This window comes from Hypoxylon fragiforme (genome assembly GCF_022984875.1).
Source record: "Hypoxylon fragiforme strain CBS 206.31 chromosome Unknown GGS25scaffold_5, whole genome shotgun sequence".
Lineage (NCBI taxonomy): Eukaryota > Fungi > Ascomycota > Sordariomycetes > Xylariales > Hypoxylaceae > Hypoxylon > Hypoxylon fragiforme.
Window position 1 is genome coordinate 2,005,265 of NW_026054760.1, and position 20,945 is coordinate 2,026,209.

The 20,945-nt window shown below is 47.4% G+C and overlaps 6 protein-coding genes across 6 annotated transcripts; 2 read left to right on the forward strand and 4 right to left on the reverse strand.

Annotated features, from left to right (window-relative positions):
* GGS25DRAFT_284074 (uncharacterized protein) lies at positions 1–1,593 on the reverse strand. Its single transcript, XM_049257493.1, has 2 exons — positions 1,382–1,593; positions 1–1,123 (listed from the first exon to the last, which is right to left on the reverse strand). The coding sequence occupies exon 2, from the start codon at positions 1,001–1,003 to the stop codon at positions 44–46; it is 960 nt and encodes a 319-aa protein (XP_049116734.1). The 5' UTR covers positions 1,004–1,123; positions 1,382–1,593; the 3' UTR covers positions 1–43.
* Positions 1,594–4,275: 2,682 nt separating this feature from the next.
* On the reverse strand, positions 4,276–5,218 carry GGS25DRAFT_521764 (uncharacterized protein; the record flags this gene model as incomplete). The annotated part of the gene is made up of 4 exons (XM_049264109.1): positions 4,276–4,859; positions 4,921–4,930; positions 5,035–5,087; positions 5,152–5,218. The coding sequence occupies 4 exons, from the start codon at positions 5,216–5,218 to the stop codon at positions 4,276–4,278; spliced, it is 714 nt and encodes a 237-aa protein (XP_049116735.1).
* Positions 5,219–6,650: 1,432 nt separating this feature from the next.
* On the forward strand, positions 6,651–8,166 carry GGS25DRAFT_521765 (uncharacterized protein; the record flags this gene model as incomplete). The annotated part of the gene is made up of 4 exons (XM_049264110.1): positions 6,651–6,839; positions 6,949–7,256; positions 7,322–7,614; positions 7,706–8,166. 4 exons carry the CDS (start codon positions 6,651–6,653, stop codon positions 8,164–8,166), a joined length of 1,251 nt encoding a protein of 416 aa, XP_049116736.1.
* A 1,310-nt stretch (positions 8,167–9,476) lies between these two features.
* On the reverse strand, positions 9,477–10,674 carry GGS25DRAFT_284208 (uncharacterized protein). Its single transcript, XM_049257494.1, has 2 exons — positions 10,217–10,674; positions 9,477–10,125 (listed from the first exon to the last, which is right to left on the reverse strand). The coding sequence occupies exons 1-2, from the start codon at positions 10,486–10,488 to the stop codon at positions 9,825–9,827; spliced, it is 573 nt and encodes a 190-aa protein (XP_049116737.1). The 5' UTR covers positions 10,489–10,674; the 3' UTR covers positions 9,477–9,824.
* A 2,007-nt stretch (positions 10,675–12,681) lies between these two features.
* On the reverse strand, positions 12,682–15,763 carry GGS25DRAFT_490920 (FAD binding domain protein). The gene is made up of 4 exons (XM_049261037.1): positions 14,928–15,763; positions 14,457–14,862; positions 13,999–14,401; positions 12,682–13,937 (listed from the first exon to the last, which is right to left on the reverse strand). The coding sequence occupies exons 1-4, from the start codon at positions 15,031–15,033 to the stop codon at positions 12,843–12,845; spliced, it is 2,010 nt and encodes a 669-aa protein (XP_049116738.1). The 5' UTR covers positions 15,034–15,763; the 3' UTR covers positions 12,682–12,842.
* A 3,106-nt stretch (positions 15,764–18,869) lies between these two features.
* Positions 18,870–20,628, forward strand: GGS25DRAFT_531667 (uncharacterized protein; the record flags this gene model as incomplete). The annotated part of the gene is made up of 6 exons (XM_049265511.1): positions 18,870–19,092; positions 19,189–19,214; positions 19,274–19,310; positions 19,384–19,846; positions 19,907–20,222; positions 20,364–20,628. 6 exons carry the CDS (start codon positions 18,870–18,872, stop codon positions 20,553–20,555), a joined length of 1,257 nt encoding a protein of 418 aa, XP_049116739.1. The 3' UTR covers positions 20,556–20,628.
* Positions 20,629–20,945: the final 317 nt, after the last annotated feature.

The following is a 20,945-nucleotide window of genomic DNA, read 5'->3' on the forward strand; positions in this document are numbered from 1 at the left end:
GTGAGAAGGTTTGTTCTGCTGCAAAAATCTGAAAACGACTAAATTAACACAACCACCTATCACCGCGACTTTTCCTAAACACGGCGGTTGACACCACCGGCTCCCTCTCCCATTGCGTCGGTAAGACCATCATGAGTGTGTTGACCTCCTCTCGAGCTACCTGCATCCTCTTTTTCATGTGGTCTAATATGTTGACGTTTCCTTGTGGTTCCTGCGGTGACTCTAACTCTTCTAAACGTTGCACCTGCTCCTCGAGCAGCTCTGTGTCTACCTCCTGTGGCTCGTCTTCAATTAGTTGGGGAAGAGGCCCTAGCTCAAGTTTCTCTGTGTCGTGAACGAAGATGATCCTCTCTAAAGAATTTAGATCGACATTCTTCCATCGCAGCACCCTCCACGCGCCCTCGGGGACGACTGCTAGACGATGCACTTGATCTAAATCTTTCGTTGAAGCCCACAACGCCGAGCACTCGGGCTTGAGCTCTGAGTTGCCAAAGAAAATGGTGTCCCGCCTGAAATCGACGTAGATTCGCGGTTGCCCTTTTCCTACGCCAAGTGAAAGTTTGTAGTGTTTGAGTGCTTCATGTCTTGCCTCGGCATTGATGTGTAAGAGGGCAGGGATCTGTGTAGTTGAATACCAGGTCTCCTCTTGATCGTGTGTTTCTAATATAGCCTCTTCTAGTGACTTGGGTATATGTTGTTGTCTTGCATAGGGAGATTTTATAACCACGGTTCTGGGACCGGGCATGGCTTCCTGCCAAATCTTAATGCGTAGCTCGGGAGGAAGCTCGCCAAACTTGGTGAAGGTGGTAGGTCCTTGGATTTTTTTGGAGAACCGTGAGAGCGTCTGTTCCATTGTATTGTCGAAGAGGTCGAGGAGTTGATAATAGTGAAACTGTTGCCAGCGATAGAGTCTTATGAGGAAAAGAATGGATGTGACTAGAGGTATGATAGCGACGGGGACATCGTAGCAAAGACCTGGGGCCTGGCCCCTTCTTCTTAACATGATTATGTGTAGCCTGGTGGGCCTTTGAATCTCTGGGGCTTCGGTGAAGTGACCAAAGAGGTGAGTATTCTTACACCCCCAGCGAGGATATGTGTAGCGTGGCAACTGCGTAACAGGTTGCTCAATTGGTTAGAAATCCTGGTAAGCAGCACACAATAGGTAGCAACGTGAAATGACCTTGCATGAAATGTGAGAGGATCCTATAAGAAGGGGTCTAATGATACATATACATATGTAGATATCCATACGGTGGGGCTACCGCATGCGGCTTGAGGAGGGTCAGGTTTATATATACCCATCTAGGTAGGTATGTATACTTGCAGAAGCGCATGTAATGAGGGGTCTCATCCCATCCATACTGTGCACAATGATACGCACCTGTGAAGTAAAGTATCCATTACTTAGGTACCAAATAGATAGGTAAGGTACATATGCTTGAAAGGATAAGAGCACGAAACAAGTAATTTGTTCTTAAGGGTCCAGAGTGATTCAGAACGAGCGCCGATCGGCGAAATTCGGCTACTTTTCAGCTAGGTTAGGGACTGGAACGTGGGTGGATGAGGCGGCTCAAAGCCACAAGAGGTCCTATAGTAGGTAGTAGGTGAAGATGCCCAGCAAAGGTATAACAGCCACGGTCACCGACTCTCCGTTGATTTGATGATTAGGTCATTACGCAGCACATATTGAGACTTCATATGTAACGGACGGTATCTAAAGCATTGGTCGGCAGGTACCTATGTAGTTAGAAGGGCGACATAGCTGCGGCTATGCGTGGGTGAGCACAAATGTGATGCGGTTGATCGATCAAGGATGACGCTTGACACGCAATATGGTTTGTTCCGTCTGAACTATGACAACCTTGAAGCCCCTGAGGCAAGTTGACGTTAGTTTACTAGCTGACCAACGAACATCTCGGGACGCGATTACTCGGGTGTAATGGGGCTCGTGCCACAACCTAGGTACAGTAGGGAGTAAAAGACTCGTCGGTTCCGATGCCGAGATAAACTGAAGCAGAGTGGCAGAGTGGCAGAGTGGGTTGCCTGTGAGCACAATGTGACGATCAAGTTCCCTCCTGCGAACCTGTCTGTCCCGGGGTGCAGCAAAAGCGACATATGTACGCCTTCGCCAGCCAATCCTACAGGATTTCAACTGCCTTGCCTACATATGTAACCCGGCATATTTCCCTGTAGAAAGCAGAGGTACGTAGTACCTGTCTTTGTAAAAGACGGATTCTACCGCATTGCCTGTTTTAGTGCCGAATATACCTACTTGCATACATACTATACCCATTACCCCAGAAATGCGCCTCTGAGTAGGATTTACTAGCAATTGACAAGCTAAGATTGGATATCGGTATCGATATTCAAGGTATAAAGTACGGTATGTTGGTTATGTACCTAGGTATGTATGTAGGTCTTGGACTTGGAAACGTCGAAGAGATTGATCTTTTGTGGTAGGTAAATCATTACCTCACGTACTCCGTACTCCCATTGAGATTTCCATTGAGATTCAACAGGCACGAAGATCAGGTCGGTATTTACTATTACCAAAAGGCCGATGTTGGAATTCCACTGTTAAGAATTATGACGAATATGACAATGAATGCGTAAGCATGAAAGAAAAAATGAAAATGTTTTCGGAGGATATTCATTTTTGGTGCTTAGGTAAGTGAGACAGCCAAACCTTACAGGCCGTACAGCTCTCATCGGGGGTCGGAGAGCGGAGTTTCCGCTCTACCTATACCTTCCTTCAGTGCTGTTTCGTTACGTACAGCATGAACTGCCGAGTGTCAACCTTAAGCATCTTATTACTATGCAGTAGGCACCCCGTGATAAGGCTCGGGACATCTTAAATTCTAGTGCGGCAACACAAACTTGTCAAGTCCCAATCGAGAATTGCTTGCTTACCTAGTACTGGCAAGATTGAGAATAATCCAACTCGCATTCAAACATTGAAACCTATCGGAAGGTCTTTTCCTTATGGGCCTTGTGCATAGTCTCTGACCTTGGGCACCAACAATTTTACAATATCATTACAGTACGATACCTCCACCTACTGTAGTAGTCTTCTCCTACATAGTTATGTAGACTCGCCATCCGATGCGAAAGCCGACCACCGACTATATATGTAGGTATATGTAAGTATGTAATTACTAAAGATCTACCTTGATAAATACGCAATCTCTTCAGTTTCGTTACTAATGACTTACAGTATGTAGTACCCATAGACAGACAACCTTTGAGAATATCCCTGCCAAGAACAAGTCATGACCTTGGAACACACACCTACCAATACCAAGCAGTCCATGCGGTAGGTCTATCTCAACGACATCACCACATGGAGGTGGGACGCGAATACAGGAGGCCCCATGCTTACCATGTGTCTACTCACGGAACATCTATTTCGATACCAACTGTCATAATCAACTATCATAAACTAGTCCCCCAGGAGTTCATCCGCACTCGCATCTACGTTTTGCCATTTTCACCGCCATTCTAGATAGCTACGATGGCCATAGGATCTTCTCTCGGACTATCTCAACTCCAACGAGTTCGCAAATGTCCATCAAGTGTGCAGTGAGTGGAGACACAAGTAAGACTGCCCTTTATACCTCATCTATTATACTTGGCCAAGCTACTAGGTTAAGCAGTCATCTACATAGAATGGCTGAACCTCCCATCCTATCGATACGCTATTACTCCTATTTCGAAGGGCATTATATCATTTGACATAATCTTATTGGACTGCACTCTATCACATACCTAGGTTTGTATGTTTTTCTTTCCATGTTATGCTTTGAGGTCTTGGCTTTCATTTGTTCTGCCTTTAAGCCGTAACCTTAGCACGAACTCCCCATCGCCACACGAGTCTAAAATACTAGTACCTGTCGCTTCTTTTGGCTGTCGAGTTACCCACCGCGTTATCTCATCGCCGTCATATAATCTGCCCTGTCGAGGATTTCCATGGTATCTCTAGACTGGCTGAATACGGGCCAAGTCATCGAACTGGCTTGTTACAGATAACGAACGCAATGACATCGGAATATAATCACAGCCAGACCAGCTCTTAGGACCCAGAACCATTCTAGAGAAGATTATAGTAGCCGAATCTCATTCTGGCCCCACCCCTAGCTAATTATAGTAGATCATTTGACGAATCCTCGTGAGGAGCCCCTGAAGCACTAGCGCCATATTTCCCAGCGTATCCTCGAATACATTGAGATGTGCTGTTGTTTGTGTATCGATATCCCCGCGGTGGATACTGGACTTCGATCAATATATTTTCAGACACTCTTCGTCATCTGTGTCGTTGAAATGCAAGGGTGACCATTGTAACATCTTGTCGAGTGCCATGATGTCCCTTTCTTCGTGCCTTGGCCGAGGTATGGTCTGAACTAGTTGTCGTCGGATAGGTTCGGTATCATGTCGACAAGGATCGGCTCTGTTCCATGATAAAGCCGGCTCTGTCTCGTCTTGGTAATTTGACACGCGCGCTCTACGCTTATATCCGTTGAAGTTTATCATATAGATGGTTGCGTATATGCCCTCATTTGATGAATTACCGAGACCTCGAAAGCCATTAGATTGGCCTGACTGAGGCTGACTCCCGGGCCGTCGAAACTTCGGGGACGGGGAAGGGGAGCAGGGCCCGGTAAGTTGTACCGGTAGCTTTAAACCCGTCGCCGTATATTGGTGCTTCGGTATATTCACCGAATCTCCAGTTGGCATCCGGATACGCATACCTCGATTCGGGACCAAGTTGTAAGGAAGTACTTGTAGTCCTCTTATCGGTAGGAGAGTAAAGGGGGGCAACACAACAACTAAAGGAATGCCAATGGATTCCACTAACGAGCTCGCTACCATGGACATAAGCAACCTAGCTGTATGGAAATGAGTCTGTATGATAGCTGTGCATACTGTTACTACTCTAGCCGTCTAGTCAGAATCCACTATCATCAATCAAAGCAAGACTGGTTCTTGACCGGTGCTGGCGTCGATTGCTTGGTCTCATATAATGGCCAAAATAGCCACAGTAGCTGCCAGGGCAGTAGAGCCGACGATTGAGGTGAATGTACCCAGGCCGCCTAACCTGTCAGGTCAGTGTCCTCGTCCAGCATCTTATTAGTCATCAACGTAAGTCTGGCGGACTGTACCGCGAGCCCGCAGGCGACTCATCATTGACGGGGAACTCACTTGGAGATAGAGGAGGATGCATGTTGAATACTAGGAGGCTCAAGTGCAGAGGATTGCGGGAGTAGGCTAGAAACGGCGTATTTTCAAAAGCATTTTTAGAAAATTCTGCAAAGAGACATTTCTGGTGTTGTACGAACGACGGCGGACTGCCTTGAAGCGCCCCCGAAACTCCAACTCTACCCCCAACACATCAATTACTACATGTATAGGACGTACAGCTGTGCGACACTCGGTACACAGAACGACAAGTACATTTATCTCATATATAGCTACTAAATAAAGGGGTATGCATTCCAAAAACTTACTGGGCTACCTCGTAACAATCTTTCAACGCCACTTCCAATCAGGAACCGCGACGTTAAGCCTGATACCTACTAGGTGCCGTGGGAGAGCCAACCAACCGCCTTCGTGTTGCCAGTGGTAACTATGATACCTACGCCCCATGTTTCATTGTTGAAGAGGAAATAGGGGTGAATTATACGAAAAAGTAAGGTTGGTAGACTAATTGGAACAGTGGTGAGATGTAGTATATAGATGAAAATATGCCCAATTACATTGGTAGGCACTCCAACACGCTGCTCTGTTTAGCTGTACTACATCTCGGCCAAAGACCAACATGAGAGTAGAATATCCTCAGAGTTAATAGAATGATATTTCATTTCATCAGTAACTCGTGCATATGATTCCTTTGCTATGCTACTCTCTTTAAGTGATATATATAGGGTTATGAGCCTATGCTTATAACCTTCCATTACACGCAGAATGAACGAAGCGCACAAGGGCAGCAAATGGCTTACCCATCGTGTATTCATACAGATATTATAGGTAAACCTACCTAGGTAATCGACTGTAATTTCTCATGTGCGCTCCACTGAGTACAAGTAGATGGCTACTGGGCAGATAGGGGTAATATACATAGTGCGTATAAGCCGAAACCATTCTATATTATCGGAAAGACTATAAGAGTGTTGAGCCTAACAAAAATAGCTACCATACAGGTTCGCTGGGATACTAAGCACGGCGAGAACTCATGGTGGTGTGAAAAAAAATGACCGCCATATCAAGTTGGGAGATGCTACCGGCCCCCGGGTACTATGATCACAATCGCATGTGCGATGCTACTATGTTTGGAATCGCATGTGCGATGCTGACGAAAGTGGTTATAAACGTTTATATCACCAAAAACCTGCGTACTCGTTCTTCCATCCCACAGCTTTTCCAATTCCCAATTCGCATTATAGGGGAATTAGGTGGCAAGGAAGGAATGAATTGCCAAATGAACCAGCCAATTCCTAATAATAGGTATGCCAATGACTTTTTCTGAAGCTTTTTATATTGATGTGTGTGCTTTGGAAACGCACACCCACACACACACAGCGCCGTGGATTATTTATGTTACCTCGGGTGGCTGCTAGAATTGCACTTTCGTTGTTGGGCATGCTGATGCTGAATATATGGGCAGCCAGTCGATACCCCCTTTTCAGGAAAGCGTGTACTCTACCGCGTCCTCAGAAGACCAGGAAGGCTCCCGAGGCATTGAACGGTGGATGCGCTGCCCGACGCCGCCCATTTCCGACAAGTTCGCTGAATATTCGTGGAGCGAGAAAGCGCCCCAGGGGGTACTCGTGCAAGAGCCAGCGAGGGTACGCCAAGCACGCGTTAAAGGGAAGATTACGGCGATAGAGAGCGTCATATCTTCCAGGTGCTGAGAAGTAGGTCGCGGAATACATATACATACATACTACTATATAGGTATATATCACCGGCGAATTCACCATGCCAACGAAGAAACAGAAGCTGGCCGGTAACAATGATGTTGGGAAGCTGGATTCGACTCCTGTACGGGAGGGTAGCACTCAGTGTGCTCAGTCACTGGTGGGCTCCCAGGACGTGATGGACCTGTTTGATGCGAAGGCGAAGGACTGGACGCATGACCCCAAGCACCCCGAGCAGAGAGAGTTCTTGGCGTGCCCCTTTTGGAAGCACAATCCTTCCAGATATCGGCACGTCAAGAACGTCTGTACGTCGGGTACGGGATTCAAGGATGTTGGGAAACTGACGTGAGTGGCGATCTATTACCTAGCACTTATCTCCTGACCGCATTGACGTCTAACCCTTTGTCCAGGGAGCATATCCGAAGAGTGCACGCCTTGAGATTTGGCTGCGAGAAGTGCGGACTGCGGTTTACGAAGTGCCGGGTCGAGGAAGTCGACGACGAGAAACGCAGGCACGTGGTACACTGCACGAAGCCCAAAGTGAAGCTGCCGGATTCCGAACCCGAGTGGATGGACAAGTCCCAAGATGAGAATTACCGGGAGCTGAATTTTCAGAAGGATAAGGGGGGCCCCGAATCATGCTGGCACAAGATATGCCGCGCCTTGTGGGGCCCGGACTCTAAGAACGCGATCGAGGGAGCCTGTAAGTCTTCTTATATATTCTCGCCCTTTGTTGGTATTCACCCGCTACTGTCCTAGAGAGAGAGAGAGAGATACTAACTCGGTGCATATAGACAACGGGGCAGGCTTCCAACTGGAGGTTCTCCGCTGGGATTTCATGGCGGGGTTGAGAGAACTAGCAGCGCAACAGCCGCCGCGCAAAGAGAGCGCCCACGAAAGAAGCGAGGCATCAACAAGCACGGCCGAACCCGATTCCAACCTAGACCCAAGGCTGCTCTCGCAGCAGGCGCTGCAGGATCTAGCAAACGGGCCCGCGCCCTTCTACAGAGACTCGAGCAGGAAGGACTCGGGCGTGTACTCGATGGACCAGCCTGGGATTCTCAAGCATCCCTTCGACCAAAACGGGGACGGTGTCGGTTTCGGCGATGCGCCACCGCTGGGGAATCCGGACTTCTGCAACGATATGCAGGGGCAGGGGGCCTGGGCACACGATCTCGACGCGTTCTCGAATGCTCATTTTGCCAGCAATTATATCGATATGGATGAGGATTGCTTGGCATATGAAGTAACGTAGAAATACCCATTTCGACCGCGTTTCGGGTTAGTGCGGATAGGGTATATGGTTTCTTCTCATATTTTGAGTGTACGTGAGTTACTTTTATTGGAGTAGTTACTAGTTGCTAAGGTAGTCGATGAGCTCAAATAATTTAGCATATAACTAAGTTACAAAGAATCTTGGGCGAGCGAACCTACATCATATGTGCCTAGGTAGGTAAGCATAATATTAACCGCTTCCTCAGGCAACGAACAGCCAACTTGACAGTTCAAGTTTCAACAGTAGTGGATCGTGCGGGTATTCCGCTTCAACCTAACCCGAGTAAATTTGATGCCATTTCAACGAACCCCATCCGTCACTTGGGAGAGAGACACGCCAAACCAATCTTCCCTGGAAATTGGCTGCCCTATTAGACGTCGTGGATCTCCCGGGGAACATGGGTGCTAGCCTCCCATTCCCGGCCCCCCTTGTAATCAGGAAATAATTGTTTTAGCTCGCCGAACGTGTACGATGAACGTATTTAAACTAGGTAGTTGGGACTGATTTCAGGGGTGATAAATAGGTTGCAAGGTAAGGCCTACACGTGGGTTTACTAGGAGGGAGGTAAATATCTTGGTTTGACAGACGGTAGTTAGTTGTTAGTTATGTATTACTGATCCGAGCTAACTCACTGAAGCAGGTATTGCCAACGAAGACCAGTAACTAACTAACTGAAAAGACTCTTAGCTTGATGAAGTTGAAAAAAATCTATTACCACGCTTTTTATATACAAATCCTACGTGGTTAATCTATTATATACAGGTTAATGATGTTACATACGTCGTAGTAGACCAGAATTAGGGTCCCTATTGGTGGGCCAACCAACACCATTGTGAACGGCGAATCAGAGCTCCCCGGAGCAGATTCAGCGTCCCTTTTCGGAGGTTCGCTGTCCAAGGATCAACGAACGATCTTCTTCCTGTGGAGGTTCCTGTGTATCAAATAGCGGCAGTAGTGGGCAACCAACAAGCGGTGATCTCATCGAGTCGTACGCGTATTCGGGATCGTATCTGCGTACATCCACCACGAGTATGTACCAAAGCAAGCAAGTTCACGAGAAGAAAGTTCGCGCAATCTTTGCCTCCTGCTCCTCCTAACTCGACTCGGCCCACCCACCTATTCCTGCTTCCACATCCCGCCCCAGATAGAGCCCAGATACCCGGACATCGGGGCCTTGCCGTCTTGTTGGTATCCTAGTGATTCCGATGTGCTGTAATCGTCAGCTTTTGAAACTCGTCTTTTTTTATTGAAAAAGAAGCTTCTTCAGTTCAGGCACTACCTGACAGAGAAAGAGAGATGTGGACCTCAGCTACTAGGTAGTAGCAATTGACCAAAAAAGAAAGACATTGGGAAGAGAGATTGAGGTTCCACTGCTTTCGTATGAGGGTGGTCGGCCCACCAAGTATGGGTTGATGTTATTTCTTTCTAGGGGATTAGGTACTGTAAGGCCGAGGAAGGGAAGGCCACAGCAGAGAGGAACAGAGTCTCCGGTGAACTGATGATTAACTCGAACCAAAAAAAAAAAAAAAAATAGAAGAATCAAGACGGAGGGGGTTTTTTTTTCCTTCGCGTCTTGAAAATCCAAAAGAAACCGGAAGAGTAGAGTCTGAACTGAAAAGTCTCAAAAAATTTCTTTTTTACCTGGTCTTCCGGGCGGCACTGGCGACGGCGGACATGCCTCGGAGGCCCGTCATCTCCTCGGCGTTGCACTGGCCCATGTGCAGGAACCGGTGGTCCGGGATCTTGTCGCCGGCCACCGGCATCTGCAGGCAGATGGTGTCGGTGAGGCCCGGGAACGAGCTGGCGTGGCCCCGCACGCTGACGTCCGGCGTGTCGGACGCGAAGACCAGCCCGAACTCGCCGCCGGTGATCAGCGCGGTCGTGCTCGGGTCGTCGGGGAGCGTGAAGTAGGTGAGGCCGGTGACGATGAAGACCCATCTGTTGGAATTAGGTAGGTTAGTTAGGGGGCGCGGGCTGGGCCAATGGGGGGGGGGGGGGAGATCGGATCGGGTGGGTGGGTGGATATTACTGCTTGAAGGGCGCCGTGTGTAAGATCGGCTCGTGCTGGGGCGGGACGTAGGTGTAGGTCAGGTTCGAGATCGGTCCTAGGCCGGCGTTGACGACGTCGTAGTAACTGGGGTCGCTACTGACGGATACGGGCCCGTCGAACTCCCAGCATTCTAGCGTCGAGCTGCCGTTCCGCGCGGAGATGGAGGTCGTGTTGAACTTGAGCGAGGTCACTACTGCGGGGGCGAGCAGGGAGGCGCAGAGAGCTGCTATGTAGGTCTTGAAACTGTACATGATATCGATTTTGTTTTTCAGTTTTCCTTTTTTTTTTTTTTTCGGCTGGTGAGGTCAGGTAAAAAGAAGGGGGGCTACCGTAGCAAAGACATGAGAGCAAGCCACAACTACTAAATATTATGATGCAAGTGATACAGTATCCAATATTTTGTTTCTTTAGGAACAGTCGATTCGAACTGCCCTGGCCTTTAAATGAATTCTGTGGGCGGGGGCCAGTCGTGGATCTGTGACGAACCCAGTTTACCTAATGAAGAAGCAACTATTGAAGGGTAGATGGTATGATTTACGTACCGCAAATCACTGCTTCGCTCGTCATTTTTAATGAAGGGGTGGATAACGCCACGGCAGCAGAGCATGGCAAAGCAGCTTTCTTCATGTACTATGTAGGTAGCGAACCAACAGCTTGGCCAGGATAACGTCCAACATAATGGAATGAGAGACAAGGTGCATACGAGCTTCACTGAATTGGGAACTAGCTTCACTATAACGACACAGGCTGAGCCCGGCGCATCGGAACCTAAAGGGAAAGAATGAAAAGGAAGACATAGTTATTGATAACGAATAGGATTAGCTGGGTCATTTTTTCACCATATAATAGCTCACGATACCTATCTTACATACATATAACTAATAACTAACCGTACACATCTTATCGTTCGAACGAAAGGAACTGTGCCTGGATCGAGGATAGCTCGACGGCGGGGGAGAGTCAATAGTACGTTATATGAGAGATCTTATACTTGTGTAAGTTGTGTTGGAAGACTTGGGGGGTTTACCTAATGCGTCCAAGTTCACGGAGTTGAGAAGACACAACCAAAATGGCGTGTTAATTGGGTCTGTATAGTGTAGGTAGAAAACGGATCCGCTGCAACGTGGTTGACGGTACATCACCAACTAGCGCTTTCGGGTTAAGATGATCAATTGATAATCGTCCAACTCATCTCCTCCACGTGAGCAATCTGAATTCTTTTTGGGATGCTCCAGTTGAGGTACTACTTCGTATAGTAGGCAGTTCCGTTGTGGGTAGGATGTTGAGAGAGGATTGCCTTTCATCTTTAACCCAAGCATAATCCTCTCTTTCTTTTTTTTTTTCTCCTCCTCCATCTACACTATCTAGCCCCCCTTACACCGATAATTCGCTACAAGTTGTACTATGGGCGCTAGCTGTATCGACGGTTGGCTTGGATCCTGAATCAGTGCCTTAGTCGTTAAAACGGTAGTATTCCACGGCACTGGTAAGGAGATGGATGCACTATGAGACGAGACATTTCGGCCGAGAGCAATATGATTCGGTGTTGAAGAAAGAAGGAGGAATAAGCCACTTAAGGTGCTTATTATCAGCCATACCTAGTACTTACTTACCTTATGTACCTAGGTAAGTACCTTCACTACGGCTTACTTGGTACATGTTTAGGATGACTTGCATCCCTAGCCGCATCCGACGATCCGGGAGCATGCGAAGCAAGTTGGTTGGTTATATTGGCTTCTGATTTGCAAAGACGGCATGCGACATGTCCCAATATAACGAATGCTTTAACAATCGATAGTACTCTTTGTGGGCGTGAGACAAAGTCCATTTTTAGAAACAACAATTCTCCTTGTCCAGGTGCGTGTAACGCAGAAGTCAGCCTTAAGATTATGAATTCCGTTACTTGCATCTCGTCATACAGTCTCAGATGATGAGATCCGAACAAGAAAGAGGTCGGCCAGGTAACCAGCTGATCTTCTTTTTTTAACGTCCTCGAATCAAACAAAAACCAATCTGAAATCTCGATATACAGATCTAATCTCGTGTAATATGTCGATGATAAATATCTCCCTACTTACATGCACATACATACCGTACATATGTAGATAAATTGACCCAGATACCTACCCACCTATGTATGTAGGTAAAGTAAGTCATGACGTGCATGATGCGATGCGGCAAAACATGTCCGTAGAGACAGCTTAGACAATGTGCCAATATAATGCGATAATCATGGCCTAATCCAGCGTGAGATGAAGAAACAAAGGAAATTGGAGCTTATTGAAAAAATAGCAAAAGCCTGCATCATCTACTGTATCTTACTTCGCGTGACAATATAATTTCTGTGGTTTGTTACCCGATTCAGGGGGTGGCGAGAAGGGATGGGATATCTATTTTTACCTTTGCATGCAGAATCGTAAACAATAATTTGCAAGAATTTGAATCGCATGATCTAAAATCGGTAATATATTTAATCTAATAATTGTCTACAATATAACAAGATATTCTAATAAGTAGGTAGGTAAAATTTAATAGTGGGTAAGTAGGTAAATGTAAAGTAATATGTGCTTCGTAAAAAAAAAAAGAAAAAAAAAGGAAAGAGATTTCATAATCTGCATAACTTGCTGTTCTGCGACGGCAGATTCCCCAAGATCATCTCCGACATCTGCCAGTCCTCGGACCCGACCGCCGAGTGCGCGTAGAAGACCCCGTGCCGATCATAGCGCTGCTTGAGCTGGTACAGCCTCGGGTACTTGGTGCCGTAGAAGGCCTGCGTGTAGTTGGGCTCGATGTAGTCGGACTCTGACATGTAGGCGCCGGCGCCGGGCGAGACGTCGCGCCAGCGCTGCAGCCAGTCGAACGTCAGCTTGTCGCTCGCCGCCTTGATGTCCGCCTCCGTCGCCTTCATGTCCCACAGCTGCGCGATGATCGCGTGCAGCACCGTCTCCCGCCACGCCGGGTTCACCGCGTTGTCGGGGAACCCCGCCTTGGGCGACGCCGCCACGTTGAACGCCAGCACGTACGCGCCCTCCTCGACAATGCTCTTGATCGCGTCGAACGTTGCGTTCAGCTTCGCCGAGTCCTGCCAGTTCGAGCGCGGGAATAGCCGGCTGCCCTGGCGGATCGTGTCGCTGCCCCAGGGCTCGACCGGGAAGCTTTCGAACCAGGCGCCGTAGTAGTCGTCGTATTCCTTGTAGATCGGCTGTATCTCGATGCCCAGCGCTTTGAACTTGTTAAACAAAGGGGCCACTAGAGCCTTGAGCTCGGCTTTCGACATCCCGGGCGCAAACCACGGGCCCATGTCGGTCTTGAACCCACCGTCGAGGCCCTTGGAGATCCGGAAGTACTCGTAGTTTCCGGCGTCGGTGTAGGTGATGAAGCCGTCGAAGTAGGCGCGCAGCGCGGCCCAGAACTGCTCAGGAGTCACCTTGGGACCGGTTTCGAAGGCGTACGTCAGCGTGGTGACTTTGATCTTCGGGTGGGCCTTAACCACGATGGATGTGACGACGCCAAATGTGGAGCCTCCTCCGCCGCGCAGAGCCCAGAATAGGTCTGGGTTGCTGTTCCTGTTAGCCGTTATAAACCTCCCGTCGGCGGTCACTACTTCCATCGACAGCACTTGGTCGGTTCCCATCCCGTAGAGACTGGAGAGCGGCGAGTGCCCGCCACCGAGAATGTAGCCGCCCATGACGCCGACAGTCTTAAAATCCGTGGTTAGATAAAAAGCTCAGTATAGGGGTAGAGGTACAGGCGTGACTTACTCGTCCCTCACCACCAACCAAGGTAACATTATTCTGTCTCGCAGCCTCATACGCCTCGAATCCTTGAACTCCCGTGCCGAGCTTGAACGCAGGACCAGAATAAGAATCTTGCCGGTAATGGCTGAAGAACCGGATATCCTTGAGATTGTGGGTCCAGATCGACAAAGCCCCCATTCCTACCGACTTTGCACCGAAGTCGTGGCCGGTATTCTTAATAACCAGACGTAGATTGAGATTCCGAGCTAGATTGACCGCGAGCTGTACTTGTGCTACGTTGCGAACAGCTACCGCGTAGGTGGGATAGCCGCCGAGTGTGCACCCAGTAGATGAAGCGGCGAGACCTGGCGGCATGCAAGTTGCCCCCTGGAAGAGAACGGCATTGACTGATGTAGGATCCTCGGTGCTACGTAGAGTTTAATAAGATTGTTTTCTTTAATGGGACTCACCAAAGTGCTTACTGGTAGATAGATGCGTTGATCCAATTAGCCGTGATGAATTCACACCTATCCTTGTCATAATCCCCAAATGAATCATAGCAAGATGACGCATACGGAACTGTTTTGATCAACGCTTTGCCGAGTAGAATGTCGAAGAGCTTCCACAGGAGATCCGAGGGCCAGAGGAAGTCACCGGGGTAGGTTTTGCATCTGCCAAATGAGGAAGACCGCGCAGATAAGTTGCCTGCCGGGTCAGAGTCATTCTGGAAGCTGAACAAGGTGACGTTAGATAGCTCCAGGTCCGTGAGGTTGGCGAGAACTGCGTCAGTCAGCTGCTGCGTCTCTCCATGGAACAAGTCAGCAGTTGAATTCGAGGCTTGCGCGCTGACATTGTCTACTGCTGGCGCAATGGTAGACTCATTTGCCGCTATAAAGATGGATTAGCTATACAGTTTCTACCATATTCGTGGAGAAAATCGTGTAAATACTAACGAACTGTGGAGTTGTTCAGAAGGATGGTTTGGGCACAAACGATGTGTATTACTGTGAGTAGCAGAGCGGCGGCTACGGTTGCGCTCCGGGAGTAAGATATCATCATCGTGGTGGTTACACGTGCCCAAGGAGCCGGTGCTGGCTGCTGACGTGAAACAACAACGTGAGATAAACAACGTGAGATAAACAAGAAACAACTTCGACTCAAGTAGCAAGAGAGCAAGCATCGAAATGTTGGGTCCAGGCACCGCCGTATATATGTTCTTTCTCAGAGCTCCATAGGTAAGAGATCTTACGATACTGTATTGTGTCTTCGGACTTGGTGGGGATACCGGCTAACGCACCGTCGCTTGCTCAGGGCTGCCAGGGCGTGGGCGTTCGAGCAAGGGTGAAGAAGGTACATGCTGCTGACAGGTAAGATGTTGTAGTAGATCCCTGTGTCGTAGTAGGAGTAGATCCCTAGTACGATGGCCATTCTGTCCATCGTGGGGACCGCATTTGAAATGAAACCATTATGTGCATTATCAAGTTACGCTATACACAGTATACAGCCCTGGAGGCATGTACACGCAGAGATTTCCAGCCTATTATGGTTAGCTACCAGAGTACATATGTAATATATACATACCTGAGTTATACCAGACGACCATTTAACATATACCGTTTAGTTCGGTTGGTACCTTTCCAATAGGAATGGATATTTTAATCCGATTTATATAATGTATACGTAGCTGCTAGGTAGGCTAACATGACGACTCGAGTTGTATTACCATCCGTCCTGTTTTGGAGAAAAAAAGGAATTATCCATTTTCGAACTCTGTTTACATATATTAACAATGGCTTTACATAGTAAGAAGTGTCACGTGCAGGATCCTTCATCGCAGCTACGAAGTATGCCCGTTAAATAAGCTACGGAGTAACCATAATAGGCTAGCTTAATATATTTATGCTTAATATCTAAATCTGTTTTAGTGGCTTGGCGTGACTTGTAAATCCCAAAAATCCCAAAAAACGGTTTCATTTTAGAACTACTTTTTGTTAGATTTCCCATGTCCCACTGCATATCTGCATATCCCACAACATTGGACATATCTACAGTACATATCTTACATACATATGTATGCCTAGATAGAAGAAAAAACAGCTGAAAAAACTGGGCGTTGCCCTGCGGCGTAGCCGAGAACCCGAAGATGATTGTTTTGGTTACCAAAAGCTGATATCGAGGTGCAATAGTAGCAATACATACATATGTAAGTTTGTCGCACAAGCTGAGACACTCATTACCTACGAAGGTTGTGGCCAAAAGTTTAGACCAAGATATACCTCCGCCCCACAGTGCGCTACTCTTTTTTGGGCCTCTACCAATAATAGGCATACATTTAACGTCAAATCCCCTACAACCCTTAAAAGTATAGCACCTTATAGCACACTTAAGCGCTATAATGTGCTATAAACTTAAAGCCTTCAGTCCTAAACAACCTTAGATTATTATACAAATATTTACATTAATTTAATGCAGAAAAAAAATTACAGAAATTTCTATTATTAAATAAATTAATTAAATAACGTAATAACATATTTGATATTTATTAAATAAATTTATAAGGCTTTATAAGTAGGTAAGTATGTTGGCGATGATATTTCTTACAGTGGTAGAAAAGTGGAGGAACTGTGGGGCTGAGGTATATCTTGGTCTAAACTTTTGGCCACAACCTTCGTACATGTATTACTTATTACATCGGTTCAACTTCCAGGTCTTGCCTAACTCCCCGAAGCTGGTCATGAGCTATATAGGTAGGATCGAGGCCAGCTAGTAAGTTGAGTAGGAAGGTGGAAATTTGTTTTCCTATCCCTTTCGTCCCGATGATGCCGTGAAGTCGAGGAGGCTTTGAATTTTGCCCGGACCCTGGTCATTGGCAGTCAGGCACCTGGTAAACCGGCTACACTGGAGGAAAAAGTATAGGGGAGCTGGATAAAAAAGCCCCGACGAATAAGAACAAATAAATCAAGCGCTACTAAGCCCAGTGTAAGACGCGTTGCCCGCCGCGTCGCAGTTTAACCCCAAGCTTGTAGCCAAGTTATAGCCACATGATTACGGGCCGCATTCTAGACTTAACCTACCTAACCTACATGTATGCCTGGTACCTACCTAGCGGCAACCTACTAGGTAGGCTGGAATACAACATCGAACTTGTCCAGTCAAGAAACCGCCTTCTTCCTCCGCAAAAGGACCCCTGTGATCATCATAACCTTGAACGATAGTGTTGTAGTACCCCAGCATTTCTTTCGGCCCCCCCCTTGTCGTGCAACTCTGAATCTCGGTTATAATATAGACAGATGGTTACCTACCTACCTGCACCTCCGCTCATAAGACTAAACTGGGTATACATGGCGCCTTCGGCACACGATATATGATATGTACGTTAGAACGATGCCGACTTTTTGAAAGTTACCTCAATGAAACTCGTGCCGAAATTCAATGTAGGTACGTACCGGGTCACCAGCGAGGGAAGGTTTCCTATAAGCATGACACATAGATTGGTCACCAGCTGTTTCCCCCTCCTCCGTCACCCCTCATTGATGTCCTTTTGCTTGCCCGTGATTCGTCCTTTCAGGTTTAAGCGCACGGCACTTGGATTGAACAACGTGAGTTGTAGTAGGTAGTTATAGTCTTACGAAACCACGAAGGGACACCTGGATTCCCTTCATACTCTGAACATGGTAGCCGGCAGTCTGGGTAACGTACCGAGTAGCGCGGAGGCACGATCATCTATATTGCAGGTTTAATACCGATGAAAAGGTTTGATAATTATCAGGGCTCGGAACAAACCCAATTACACGGCACGCGACCCCTCACGTGTATGTGTAAGTTGTTACTGGGTCGGTTATAATACACGTCCTCCTTTAGTATGATGGTGTATGTAGATATGTAGCCCAAAGTGGAACGCCACAGCTCTTTCAACGCGAGCTGGAGGCTATTCCACGTACCTTAGGTGTCATCTCGTGATGATTTTTGGTGTAGCGTTGGCGATGACGTAAGAGCTAAAGCGCTGATAACGATGACTATCGCAAGTATCGTCGTTGGTAGATGGTTAGGAATGTTAATTATGTGCCTAGTTGGTAGGTAGGTAGGCAGGTTAAGGGTCCTTAAAGCCTGTTCAAGATCACCTAGGGAGGTATCTAAGGTAGGTAGTAGATACGTTATGCAACGTGCAGGTAGTAAGTATGGCTAAGCTCCGCATTAGATACGCCTTAACTTCGAATAACACCCAGTCTAATCTACCGGGACCTAAAAGAACGATTGGATGGATTTGACCAAAAGTCCCTACCTATTGAGGGACCTACATAGTATAATCGAAAGTATACCGGTTTAATATAATTAGATTGGGTTAGATTAATCACACTTACTAGGTATATGGAGATAGGTGGTGTACTATGTACATAGTATATATGTGTAATAGCGTGTAACTTGTCCCGATCCTAAGAGATCGACGGAGATATTATCTTCGATGCTGTATATAAGGGAGCCACAGGAGTAAATAACTATCTGCATCCCTTCTATACACAAACGGTCTTGGCTGCAGAGATATCCCGTGGTTACCTCGCCCACTCCGGCGCCAGAAACCTTGCTCCTAACCCAATAGAGAAGAGATAGATTGGCCAAAGAGGCTGAATTCATCTTTCGTTGTTGAACAAGATACTATATCTTATTAACACGAAATAAAACTCAAGGTCTCCCTCCCGGACTGCCAGAGGGCTCTGCCTGAGTGCCGTATAAGGGTGTGTGTGTGTGTGTGTGTGTGTGTGCTGTCCCTAAAAGCTGTAGAGTAATACGATTATATAGAGGCGCCATCTGTCCCACGCGAAGCGGCGCCACTCAGTTTTTTAGTCCGATTCTGCGAAAGGGTACCGACCGACAAACTCTTTGGATCCCATGGAATGATGGAGTCTTCTTCTTTTTCCCTAGTGGACTTGGTCTCGAAGGTAGGGAGGAGGCAGTCGCTCGAGGGCGCAGGCAGGCCGTCTGGAGAAGTCACCGACGCTTACCCCTATTCACCTCTCCAGTACGGCGGCTTCTTCATCCTGTTCTTCTTCCCCGCTGTGGCACTCGTCGTCATATGCCTCCGGGTCTATGGAAGAGTGAGGAGCAGGCAGTTCGGGGCCGGTGAGTTGCAAATTTTCATGGCCACCTGACCCTTCGCAAAAGAAAATAGTTTGCACTTGAAGGCTCGTATAGACTCGTGCTAACGATGGTTGGCAGACGATGCTCTGGCATGTATGGCTATGGTAAGCTGCAAGCTGACCTGTCTCAGTTTTGATGTGTGGCTTAGCTGACTTGCTCCCAGGCATTATCGATCGCCGAGACAGGTTGTTCCTACGTGGGTAAGTGTTGGCGCTCGCACACAGCATGGCATTTGACGTATAACGTGGCTGACTTTCCCATTTCTCGCATAAGCCATGCGGGAGGCGTATCTGGGAGTCCATGTCTACGATATCCCGATGACGGCCGATGTTAGCCTTGGGTTCTACTGGAACTACATCGTACAGATCCTGTACAACCCGATCCTGGCCCTGGTCAAGTCCTCCGTTTTGATGTTCCTGCTCCGGATAGGGGGACAGAAGCGGCAGATCAGATATTCGATCCACGCCCTGAACATCATCAACATTGGGATGATGATTGCTATCTTCCTGACTGTGATTTTTCAATGTCTCCCGATCCCCTATTTTTGGGAGCGGCTTCTGGATCCGACGTTGCCTGGGAATTGCATCGATACGGGGGCATTCTATGTGACCACGGCGGCATTGACTATTCTCACCGATGTTTTCGTCCTTGCCCTTCCCATATGGATCTTTATAGGACTCAAGATGGCAGTCAGGCTTAAGATTGCCATAATGTTCGTGTTCCTTTTAGGAGCAGTGTAAGTATCAAGATTCGACTATAAAATCCACAGAACAGGACCATTAACCATTATTATTAGGGTTACTGTTGTCAGCGTTTTGCGACTATTATGGATCATTGAAACCTCGCTATACCCCATGAACTTCGACTACTCGTACGACATCCGATTTACGTATTCTGCCGTCGAGACAAACTTGGCGATAATCACGGCATCTGGCCCGGCATTACGGCCGCTGTTTAAGATCTGGTTCCCTCGCTTACTCTCCTCTATGAAGGCCTCGAATCGCAACTACCGTTACAGGGACACTCCGTATGCTCTGGATAATACGAAGAACACCAACAAGTCAGGAACGCGAGATACTAGTTCGAAGCCGGAGCAACCCTATGCTACACCGGTAAGTAGCACTCAGACTCCAACCTACAAAGCTTTTTATCCACGTCGTGGTGATTGTTGCTCCAGAACCAACTTCTCCAACTCCCATCATCCGCAAATTCGCCTACGGGTAGGTGTTAATCGCTAACTCGGGGCACTACAGTCATTCGCCCTAAAGGACATGAAGACACGAACAGAGATACGCGGCCACTCACCGACGACCAGCGAGGAGGAAATCATGACGTATAACGGCATCGTGCGCACGACAGAAGTTGATATCGAATATGGTTCGAGGAAAGATTGCCCGAAGGAGGGCCAGCGGCAGTGGGATGATAAGTTGGAACATGCCCAGTGAGTATTGGAGTATTTGAATTAACAATAAAAAAAGGAACGTACATGAGTATAATTTAATATAATGTGTAAATAACAAGCTTGCTTCATTCTATGAAAACAAAAAGAAACAGAAAAAAAAAAGGGAATTTGCAACACTGCTGGAGCACGTGAGATGGGTATGTCCTGACTGAAAACAATGGAATAGGGGTAAAGGAGAACTTCAGAAGAGACATTTGCTTATGATCCCTGGACATTGTACTTGTACACTGTATTGCGTAAAACGGAGATGTCAGAACATACTGCCGCACTAAAAGGTGAGTGATTGATCTCTCATTAACTAGGTAATTTTCTTTAGTTTATGTCAGTATATATGGTAGAGGTTTCGGACTTTCTTAGGAAGGGGATTTTGCCA